Source organism: Neomonachus schauinslandi, chromosome 2, assembly GCF_002201575.2.
Source record: "Neomonachus schauinslandi chromosome 2, ASM220157v2, whole genome shotgun sequence".
Lineage (NCBI taxonomy): Eukaryota > Metazoa > Chordata > Mammalia > Carnivora > Phocidae > Neomonachus > Neomonachus schauinslandi.
In genome coordinates, this window is record NC_058404.1 from 198,335,710 (window position 1) to 198,347,838 (window position 12,129).

The 12,129-nt window shown below is 49.7% G+C and overlaps 1 protein-coding gene across 2 annotated transcripts in view; it reads left to right on the forward strand.

The window, feature by feature from the left end:
• Positions 1-11,904, forward strand: part of STK32B (serine/threonine kinase 32B) — a 384,614-nt gene extending 372,710 nt beyond the window's left edge. For both annotated transcript variants that reach the window (XM_021677602.1, XM_021677603.1), the window contains one exon: positions 11,766-11,904. In XM_021677602.1, coding sequence (XP_021533277.1) covers positions 11,766-11,904 — 139 coding nt within the window. The remainder of the gene's footprint in view (positions 1-11,765) is intronic.
• The last annotated feature ends 225 nt before the right edge of the window (positions 11,905-12,129 follow it).

Sequence of the window (12,129 nt, forward strand, 5' to 3'; positions counted from 1 at the left end):
ATCTGTGGCCTCCGCCCATCGATACTGGTAGCACCTCTGTTGTTGTGACGACCAAAACTGACCCCAGACGTTGCCCGATGCTCCCCAGCAGGCAGGTCGCCCTGGTGAGGAGTCACTGCTTTAACCCTTACTTTCCACACTTCCTGAGGTGCGTATTACTAGGATTGCCCACGTCTGCAGCTCTGAACTGAAATATGAAGGACTTGAAATCTAATCTCCCATCCCCTAGATCCTGGGCTCTTTCTACTGCGTATGCTTTCATCCAGCTGTTCGGCAGATGTTTATTCAAGGTCAGATACAAGGGGACACAGCTGGGAGCAAGCCCCGCCTCTGTTCTCATGTGGCTCACACTCTGACAGAATGAGCTTCAGGACCTGAAGGGAGGGGGTACTTCCGTACATGGTGTCTTTGGGGGTGTCTCCGGTGCATCCAGGTGGGGCAGTGGCTTGCACAGAGCGGATGACCGCAAGGGCACACTTTTATTGGACACCCAGTCTATGCCATGCAGTCTGTCCATCCATCCTATGGGCCAGGTACTTTTGCCCCTCCTCCCACCCCGTTATAGGTGAAGAAGGGCAGGTTGAGGGCACATGGCTAAGAGGGGGCAGGCTGGGGTTCCATGGAGGTAATCAGGCTCCAGAGCCCAGTGAAAAACGGCCCCTTGCCCCGCATATTTAATGCTGAACAAGGAATTTCCACTAGCTGCGTAGATATCGCCTGTCGGTGAACCCGGACGTTACAGGCACAAGATCGTACACGTTCACATGACCGCAGTCTGCCCTCCTTACCCATCCTGAGACAGTACGACAGCAGCAAGCCACCGCAAGGCTCAGCTGGGGACCAGGGTGGGATGCCTGGACCGAGGCCACAGAGAGACGAACAATCAAAATGTGTTGTGACCTCATCTGCCCAGGTGGCCTCCCCGGAGGACACCGGCAGTGAGATAAGGACCCTCTATTGTGGCCCGGAGCCACTGGGGGATGGAGGCCAAGAAGCGTTATGATTCCTTTCAGGCTCAGGAACTGGATGAACGGGGCAGGCCCTGGTCCTACTGCCCTCGGTGCCATGAGCGTGGGGGCAGGGATGGTCCCAGCCTCTCTGCACCTAGGGCTCCACATCAAGGGCTGGCCTGGGTATCAGAGATCCTTGACTTTACAAGGTCTGTGCCATGGGCAGAGTACTTTGATACCCCTCTCATGTCTTTGGCAGCCCATGGGGAAGGCAGGAAAGTGTTCTGCCTGCATCTTGAAGATTAATCTGTAAAGGGGAGACCTTCTCCACTGGCACGTCCCCTGGCCCCATTGCTAGGGAAGGGCGAACTTCAAGGACCCCGTCTTCTGAAATCAAGGCCAGCGCATTTAGGTTCTCTCCAGTCTTTGAGATTTGATCGTGGGGTCCAAACGTCATTTATAGGTGAGGATGGACAGGAAAGAGAGCCAACAAACAGCTGAGAGCATGTCTGTTCTAACCTGTGGGGTGGGAGGAGCCCCCGCCCCCATCTGCTCCTTCCGTTCTCATCGCAATTCTATTCGTAGCACGTTCCCCCCCCCCCCATTTCACAGTTAGGGAAGCTGATAAAAGCCTAACTCTGACTATAGTGGCCTCTCTGAATCTCAGAAGGTCTCGAGGCTTTACTGCCCACTGAGGCGGAGGGGAAGGGCCCAGGTGACTGTGTTAGCTGAGGCCAGGCTTTCTGGGGTCGCTGCTCCACTAAGCAAGGTGGCGCCTCTCCAAAGCCCAGGAAAATGGCCAGGGAAAAGCAGCTCAGTGACCTGGAACAGCGGGAGGAATTTCAGCCACAGATGAAGACAGCCTAGCAGGCGCTTGGATTGCAGAATCCTGATAGTTCCATGAACGCTCGAGATCAGGAAATCACCCGGGAGTCAGGGCCCTCTGCCAGTTCCATCAAGGGAAACTGCAGCCTGGTTGAAAAGGGGCCCCCGATCCTGACACATTCCCCCCAGCCAGTGAAAGACCCAGGAAAATACAGCATGGCGTGTTTCCAGTGGGCTGAGGGGTGACACGCAGTCCCTGACAAATAGCCCTGCGTCCATACGACCCTGTTTGTCTTAGGAACGCATGCTGTCATTGGTCTGCTCAGACTTCGATTATTTAAACTCCCGTGTTCTTTCCCCTTCAATCAGTTCTCTGTAGTAAAACAGAGGTACCTTATTTTGTATGGGAATACTCAGAGGCCTTATTAAATCCTTTATGAAATGAGGCTGTGTATGAATTTGAAAATTATAAATAGGATCTCTAATGGTTTGTTTTGAAGTAAATGTTGTTGTTTTAATCCTGATCTAATTTTCTCTCTGTTACATCTACAAATCTCATTGCCAGCCAATTAAATGAAATAATACTGGGGCGCCTGGGTGGCTCAGTCAGTGAAGCGTCTGCCTTCGGCTCAGGTCATGATCCCAGGGTCCTGGGATCGAGCCCCACGTCGGGCTCCCTGCTCAGTGGAGAGTCTGCTTCTCCCTCTCCCTCTGCCTGCCTCTCTGCCTACTTGTGCCCTCTCTCTCTCTCTCTCTAATAAATAAATAAAATCTTTTAAAAAAATGAAATAATACTATCACTATGTGCATATATCGAAAACCTGTTACATGCCATGCACTGTGCCAGGTGCATTTGCATCTTATCTAAAATAAATCCTCACCATAACCTTGATTTGTAAATGCTGACATCTAGAGAAAAGGAGTCATTTGCCTGAGGTCAACAGTCAGTGTTTTGTAGAGTTGGGATCCCACATAGGTCCGGGGTGGCTTGAGCTCTTTTGTATTCTTTCCACTCTACTACTCTGGCTCTCGCCTTTAATTTTTATAAACGTTGAAACTTTAATTAAAATATCTAAGTGAAGCAAAGGAAGAGCATCACCCAGAATGTATGTAAAAGATGGAATATAAACAGTAAGACGGTCTGAAATAAGTGCTTAGGGGCAATTGGCAACTTCTCTTAGGATCCTTAACGGTTGATTTCCTCCAGGTAATCCAGCTCTGGGCCCGCCCCCAGGCTTCTTATGAAAAAGCCTCAGATTCTCTGCCTGAAATGCCTGCTTTGTAGGTTGCACCATATTCCTTAAAAGGATATGATGAGCTACTAGACTGCCCCCCACACTGTATTTGAAAAGAGGGTCTTTGCAGAAATAATCAAGTTAAGATGATGTCGAACTGGATGAGGGTGGACTGTAATTCCAACAACTAGGGTCTCAGTAAGGAGAGGGACATTGAAGACAGAGGCAGAGACCGGAACGATGCAGCCACAGTCCAAGGTATGGCCAGGATTACCGGCAACCCCTGGAAGCTGGAGGAGACAACGAAGGATTTTCCCCCAGAGCCCTGCTGGTACCTTGAATTGCAGCCTTCTGGCCTCTGGAACTTCGACCGAATACATTTCACCCAGTGGCTGGTACTTCATCAGGCAGCCCTGAGAAGCACACACACCTTCCAGGGACTGATCAAGGTTCCATGACTGGCAGCCATGAACCCTGGATTCCTCCCAAATTTTAACCAAAATTTTAAACATGCCTGTTAGTCTCAGAAAAGTTATCTTACAAGTAGTGCGAAATAAATAAAAATTATAGTGATTTCGAAAGGATGGACATCTGACACAAAAATAAATTAGTGATATTTTAACAAATTTAATAACCATCCACATATGTCCCATTGCTTCCCATTGTGGCCCCGGGAGGTTACGGAGACAGATACCAGCATAAATGCTGAATTCTCTGAGACAGTCATAGCTGCAAGGGATGGAGAGAAAAAGCTAATGGCTTAGGTGAGCCTGGACTCATTGGGGGAATCCTGCCGCAGGGACCCAGGCCAGGACTCACTCCTTCCTCCTGCAGGCAATTTTCTGTTTCTCTGCACTTTGAAGTCATTTTCTTTTATTGTAAACCACTTCTTTCCACACAGTGGAAGACACAGTGCAAGACACAGTGCTGAGAGCTCCAGAGTCTCCCAGCTCTACCACCGAACTCAAGAAAGTAGATGAAAGAGAAAGCTGAGGGAACGTCAAGAAGGAGAAGGTTTTCCAGATCTCAAATTCTAGTATCCCAGGGAATGGCTCTGATTGGCCCAACTTGAGTCAGGTGACATTCCCTGGACCAATCCGATCTGACCATCGAGGAGGCCTCTGATTGGTATGGCTTGGGTCAAGTGCCGGCCCTTACCCAATCAATAGCGAGGACTAGGGAGGTGAGGTCTATAAAGAGGCAGCAGCTGCTGTCTGAACCCCGAGCCACAAAAGCAAAATGATGGCAATGCTCTTCACTGGGAAAGTGGAATTGATAGTGTAGGGTTAATTGAGTCCAGGAGAGGAAAGAAAAGGATGCGTGATAGATACTGGGGCTAGGGCAGATTAATAAAGAGAAAGCAGGCAGTCCCACCTGGCTTGCCATCTGACCTCCTCTTCTGGGCAGGTGAAACATAGGAACCATACATGGATGGGGGCATGGAGGGTAAGGGGACAGACAGGGCTGGCTGCCCAGGCAGAGAGGTGAGCAGCCCCAAAGTGGACCCCTAACTCAGGCCCCTCAACTCTCAAAGATCCCTGTCTGGAGCCACAGGGCTTCCCCAAGGGAACTCTGCAGCCCAGAACTGCACTGAAGCCATTATTCACCAACAGACCAGTGCCTGGAACTCTAGACCCCCTCTCTGAGCCTACACCCAGATCAAATCCCCAAACACAGTGGCTTACAACAGCAAAGGTTTGTTTCTTATTCATGCTATATGTCTATGGCAGGTCATGAGGGGGATGGGGGTTGCTGCTCCCACGTCACCATCATCCTCCTCACTCCAAGACCCAGCCTGAAGCAGCATTTCTGGAACATCACAGTGACAGAGGAAAGAGACTTTGAGAGGGTCTAGCATCAGCACTGCTCCAGCCTGTTGGTAGCATTTCTACTCACCCTCCTTGGCCAGAACTGGGCACACGGCCCAGCCCCAGGAGTCCGGAAGTGAGATCCTGCCTGGTTCAGGGAAAGGGGCAGATCAGACTGGTAAATGCCATTAGTGACTGCCCATCCACAGGGCTGCCGGTGCATGCTTTTCTTGTGCACCCAAATCAGTGAGGACCCAGCAAGTCTCACCTGCAAGCCAGCTCAGACACAGAAGATCAGCCTCACCTCTAAATCTAGAGACAAATCTGCTCATGCAGGCATGCAGGAAGAGACACGAGGCTGGGAAGGCAGAAAGAGCAAAGTCCTCCTTTTGAGCCTGGGCTTGGGTCTGGAAAGCGGCGTGACCCACCCCCAGTTGCTCATCTTTTTGATGTCCCTTCTTATCCTTACCAGGGGCATTGTTAATTCTTCTCCGGAAGGTGGACGTAGGCATTCAGTGAGGAGGTGTCAGAGAACACGCTCAATACATCTCAGTCCCCATCACTCCGAAACCTGAGACTGCCTTCCCTTCCATTCTGCCCAGCCAGATCTATTTGCAACGTGGGGGAGAGAGGGAGAGGATAGCAAGATAATCCGCTACCTTTCGCTGTATCACACCCATGGTGTAGCAGGCTCCCTCCAGAGACTCCCTCAAATACGTTTGCTTTAGGCAACAGCAGATAAAACAGACAGAATTTTAATGCTTCTGGCCAAAGGCTATTATTGAACTTGTGAGATAAGGTGATCTTCCCAGTAAGTGATGAGGTTTGAAAATAGAACAGCCAGGTACACTGAGTTCTTACTTAAGGAACAGTCTTTCTGGTCTTGTGTTTTATCAATCAGAATCCCAGAGGAAATACTCAAAGGAGATATTGGTTGAAAAGGCCCTCTGTATGTCCCACTGCTCACACACAGGCTAGTGCAGTGGACTGGGGCTTCACAGAAGCCAGGAAGAGAGGGGAAGAGGGAGATCAGTGGGGGACAGGGCTGGGGAATAGATGCCCAAACTTGACTCCCCTTGCTCCTCCTGATCTCTGCGGGGCTCCCCATTGGACAAGGGCTTGGGAGCTCCCCCCAAGTCAGATTCCCAGGCACTGAGCAGGGCTGAGTGAACCTAGGGGACAATGGGAAATGGTCAGCCCAGGGGGCTTCTAAGAATTGAAGAGAGAGACTAATTCTAGAAAACACACCAAAGGCCAAAGGGAAGCAGCTGTCGCAAGCAGATTTCTGTTGCATTTCTGAGCTGTTCCCCCGTGCAGAGGGCTGTCTTGAGGGGTGGGCAGCAAGGTTCTGCTAAGAGTAGTCTCTGCTAGGGATGCTAGAGAAGGGATTCTTGCAGTGTACACACAAGTGACTGCTTTCTTCCCTTCCATAGCCACCTCCCAGCCCTAACCCGATAGGCTTTGCTCAGTTTGGCATGAGCCCTTCCAGAACTTTCCTGTACTTCAACTCTGGTTTTCACGAACCACAGAGAAGCAGTATACATAATAGCTAAGAGCACAAACTCTGGAATCAGACTGCCTGGTTTTGAATACTGATCCTTGCTAGCTTTGTGACCTTGGACCTCACACTAGTACCTTAGTCTCCTCATCTGCAGAATGGGATGCAAATACCCACTTCCTAGGGTGGTTGTTAGGACAAGAAAGTTAACACATGTTAAGTACTTAACAGCCTCTGCCACATAATCAGCACTACACAAGTGTTTGCTCATATAATTCATTATATACACAATTATCAGACCATATCCGTTAAATCCATTAAACATCCATTAAACATCATTCTGCCTTAATTTTTTTATTTAACACACACACACACACACACACACACAGTAACAACCTATCCCAACTCTCTCAGCTACAAGAGAAAAAGATCCATGCATGTTAACTCATGTGAACTGTTGCCCACAAGGGCCATGACTCACCAGTTGTGCAAATGGCAATCCAATTTTTGTCCAGCTAGGACACCCTGTTGTTTCATTTAATTACACCTGGCCTTCTTTCCCCCTTGGGATGTTGACGCAGAGCCTGCCAACCTGGGCAAACACCCTGCCTAATAAAGGGTGGGCATTTATTTCTTTATTGCCCACCCCATCCTTCCAACACACGTGGTTTGTACACTTGCTGCAGGCTGGGTGCTGTGCTGCGTGCTGCTTAGAAGACACAGATGTCATGTTGTGGCCCCTTCCAGTGGATGAGAGACACACAACAAGGCAGGAGACCTAGTTCCAGTCTCCAGTTCCATGCCCTGGTCTTCCCTGGTTTAAGGGCCCCTCTACACCCCCCCCATAAATGCTGGGGGTGGATTCTCTTGTACTCAGCCTGTTGTCCTATTTCATCTACTTCTGGGTCCTGACCCTCAGCCACCCCATCTGTACCCCATTCCAGCACCCTCTACTCCTCCAGGTCTTTTGCCCCGACTCCCTCCCCACCCAGGATGTGGCCTGCAGAGCCATCTCTGGGGACCTCCTTGTTGGGAGACATTCATCAGAACTAAGGCAGGTAGTTAAGTTTTACTTACTGATCCTCACCTTCCCCATCTGCAAAAGGGGAGTATCTCCACACTGTGATCATCATCATAAAAATAGCTGCCCTTTGCCTGGGTGGCTCAGTCGGTTAAGCATCTGCCTTTGGCTCAGATCATGGTCCCAGGGTCTTGCGATCAAGCCCCGGGTCAGGCTCCCTGCTCAGCAGGAAGTCTGTTTCTCCCTCTGTCCGCTGCCCCCCATCCCAGCTCATGTGCTCTCTCTCAAATAAATAAATAAGATCCTTTTTAAAATAGCTGCCCTTTATAAAGTACCTGCTATGGGACAGACAGGCAGATAGCACACAGTGGCTCATCTTCTCCCATCCCTGTGTTACAGGTGAGGAGAGAGATGCTTAAAGAAGTTGCGAGTGGCCAGCCTTTCGGCCAGTGATGGTGAAGCTGGGCCTCTGACCTAACTCTGCAGAGACTCCCAACCCTGCAGTCTCCCACTACACCACTTTGCCCCTCCATCCACGTTTCTACACAAGCCAGGAAACATAACACGGGGAGAGCCAATGGAATGCTAGGAATAGGTGTGAAAGCACTTTATGTTGACTGCATACATGAAAACCGGGCTCTCACATCAGAGGCCAGGCCTCACCTACAGAAAGTCCGTAGCAGATGGATGTTTGTATTAAGTGGACTCCATCCTACGTGTGTGAAGTAGCTTGATTTGAAATGACTTTGATTGCTAATCGTTTTATTTTACTCTTCTGAAATACTTTGCCTTTGAAAAATGCCTCCAGCCCGATTTATTACAAATTTTAATGTGTGTCCTACTCTCCTTGGTCGAGGTTCACTATCTCAGAGCGCTTCCTTCTGGCGTCTGATGGTGGAGTTCGGGAGGTTGAGGGAACTCGTGTCCGTCACTCAGAATTCTGGCCACAAAGCTGACAATTAATTTGATAAGTTGGCTGAGAAAATTAAGTGTTCCTGCCACTGCAGAGATAACCAGCCAATTTGCATCAGCAGACTTGAACTCTGCCTAGTAGGATATGTAAAATCCTTTTTCATTTCTTCCAGAGTTACAGATAACCAAGCTGTGGGCTAGTCATAGAAGTGAGCTCTCAGAGCCTCAATCATAATGGTTTCATATCTTTGTCTTGGTTCACAGATTCCTATTTGAACAACATGAGCCTTTCTAATTCCTTCAGAGCATGGAAAAATCATTCCATGCTCTCTTCCCTCCAGGTCAGGATTGAATGGCACAAGAGTCAGTGGAAAGAGCAGGGGACTTGGAGAACAATAGCCCTGGGTTTGAATCCAGCCTCCCAAAGTCACATAGCTAGTAAGTGGAAGACCCAGGGACAGAAACAGCCTGGCTCTAAGCCCGGGCCATTGGTGCTATGCCATGCTGCTTCCTTCTAGCGGAAACTTTGTCCAGTGAATGTTCACTGTTTGCTCTCTGTCCTGCTCCACAGCCCCTTCCACTGTGAGCCACAGACAGTGCTGGTGGAAGGGGAGGGGACTGAATGGGTGGGTGAGTGGGTGGAAAGTGGAAGGACATTGATAAGATGGGAGGATGGTGGATGGATGGATGGATGGATGGATGGGTAGATGGGCAGCTGATGAATAGGTGATAGATGGGTGGTGGGTAGATGAGGAAATGGGGGTAAGTGGGGAGATCAACAGATCAGTGTATAGTGAATAGATGAAGTGGATGGATGGATAGGTGAATAGGTGGTTAAGGAGATGGATGAGGAGTAGGTGGGAGGATGGATGGATGTATTGATGGATGTGTGGATAATGAATGGATGAGGTAGACGGATGGGTGTATATATGAGAGGTGGGTGGGTGGTAAATGGTAAGTGGATGAGGAGTGGATAGATGGGGCTGGGAGTAGGACAGATGGGTGGACATATGGAAGTGGATGTATGGGTGAGTGGATGGATGGATGGATGGATGGATGGATGGGTGGGGTAGAAAAGGGCAGATGGGTAAGTAAGTGGATAAATATATGGATGAGTGGGTGGAGAATGGATGGTGAATGGTTGGTGGGTGAGTGGGGGCACAGATATGATGGGAATAATGCAGGCTTTGGTGCCTCCCAGAACTGGATTAGAATTTCAGCTCCACAGGCTATAGGTGGATGGATGGAAGTCTAGAGAAAGGTCCTTCTTTCTTGATTCAGCCACCTTGGTTCACACTGAATCTGATGATAGATTGCCATGGGGATGACCCATACCTCATTTAGCTAATGCTGTAGGGTCTAGTGCTTGTGGTCATAGTATTTTATGTATGATATTTCATACATAAAATATGTATGGGGACTTGAAACTGCTAGTTTTAATCTAAATAACTCTGGCCAAAAGAAGGAGCCAAAGTACCTAAAACATCAGCTCCAAAAAGGATGCTGGTCCACAGAGCAATGTTTTGCTCTACTCTCTGTGCCTTACCTCACTCATGTCCCTTCATTTCAAATCCCTCTCCCTCCCTCCCACTACCCCTGTTCCATACCAATCCTTAAAGTCCAGCTCAAATGCTGCCTCCTGCAGGAAGCCTTCCCTGACCTACACAAGACTTCCGAATCCATCCCTCCCTCATCTGCTCCACTCTTTATTATGCAACTTTTGAAGCTATATTTTGTGTCAGGGAAGTACAGGAGTCTAGAGACAGCAATGCTATCTATGCTATGTTTGAGCATATAAAAGAAAATCCTAATGGTATTCACCTTTACCTTGTGATACACCCAGAGAATTATGTGGCATTACCTGGAAATGCTGGTGTTTCCCATTTAGTTTCTTAGCCATTTGAATTTTCCCTAGTTTTGATCTGATATTCTTTCCAGAGGTGCCTGAGAGAGCATCCTAGGGTAGAGGGGAGGACAGAGAAGGGATAGGGGAGGAAGGTTCCCAGGCAGTTCCCAGCCCAGCCCAGGAAGTCCAACCACCCCCTCTCCTCACACTAGAGCCCCCCCCGCCCCCCCCATTTTGTTTTCTGGATCCCAGCCTGCTCTCTGGGTGCTGACCCCTCCTCCACTAGGATGATGAATGTTAACCCTAACCGCCTTTCCCAGGTATGCTACCTAGACCGCCACAAGCCTCGGGGCCAGAGGGACTGCACACCTGGTCCTTGTCCCTGTGGGTGGACAAAGGGTAGGAGGCAATGGCCACCAAGTTTAGGGTCTTCAAAATACTGTGTTGCTGCTGGTACTTCAGCATAACCCAAAGGACTCACTCAAATCCTAACACTGTTGCAAACACTAGAAAACACCGCCAAGCATGTGTGCGCACACACACAAGGGTCCTGTGACCCGTTGGGGCCATGGACTGTGTTATAGTCATCCGGGGGCCATCCGCAGTGCTGCGCACGTGCATGTTTGCTGAGTGAAATGGCTCTTTCACCTACATCAGGCAGTAGGTCTGCACTCCGTTTGACAGAACCTCCTAATGTGAAAAGTAAATTCAGGCTGAAATCTGCATCTTTCAGAGCAAGGAGAATTGTGGCAATCTTATTATTTTCAGCCCCATAGTAGATAGTTCACACACATTCTCTCTGATCCCCTTAGCCTCCTCCAAGTGAATGGTAGACTCCCAGGTTTAGATAGGAAAACTGAGACTCAGAAGACGGCAGCTTGTCCAACGGTGCCCGAGTAGCAAGTACTGAGAGCTGTGTTCTTCCTGCTTTCAGACTTCTCGCTCTCTCCTTAAATGTCTCCATTTTATTTTTTGCCTGCAGTATGCACGCAGTGGGATAGTGCGTGAACCTGAACTTGCAGATCACAAAGAGAAGGGTGTTGACATCTTAGATCATGTGGAGGGTGATCAGGAGGCCAGCTATTAAGAAATGCAATGTTTAGAATTGTGCTCCCTTAACAGTTTGTCATGGGCCATTTTGTAAGGCTGGGTGCTCATCTGTTTGGATATTTATTTGGCGGATAATTTGACTAGTGTCCATTGCCCCATTTGGACAGTAATCTCCGTGAGGACAGAGAAGATGACTACTTTGCTGGCCAGGGATTCCCCTGCTCCTTGGCACGATGGCTGGTACATCAGTGGGCGTTCAATACATACATGTGAATGAATGATGTGTGGGGCTCCTCACCTACACTGATGTAGGTGTGAGTTTAAGCAAATTATATGTGTGAGCTCCTAAAGACTTCACAGGGAGTCATAAGGCAGGAAAGGTCATCTCCGTTTTACAGATGGGGAAACTGAGGCTCTGTGTGTTAAATATCTCACAGGAGTGCACTTGACCCAGGCTTTGACCCCAGGCCTGCCTGGCTCCAGGGCACCACACTCTGGCCCAGGGAAGGCACGGGCTGAGGGCTTCCCAGTTGCCCTTGTTGCACAAATGTGTCTCCTGGACATCCCGCTGCCCTCTGCTCCGAGTAACCGTCTCGGGTCTGTGCTGTGTTTGTTTGCAGGCTGAGGAGGCAGCAGGGGCAGAGCGGCCAGCTCTTGGACCCAGAAGGCCGGGCTGGGAGCCAGACCCAGGGCAAGCTCCAGGACGGGTGCAACAACAACATTCTGGCCCACGCCTGCTCCCGTGGCTGCAGCAGCTAAGCCACCACCTGCGGCCACCTGATGGGACCGCGCACATCTCTGTCCTGCCCACCGAAAGCCCCTCTCTATGCCACGATGGTCCTTATCTCACCCCTGATGACATCAGATGCAGAGAGAGCCCTGAACTTGGAGCTGGGAAGCCCGGGTTCTCGTCCCAGGTGCCTGACTGATTCTCTGCATGACTTTGGACAACCTTGCCCTTCCTGTGCCTGTTTTCTGCATCTG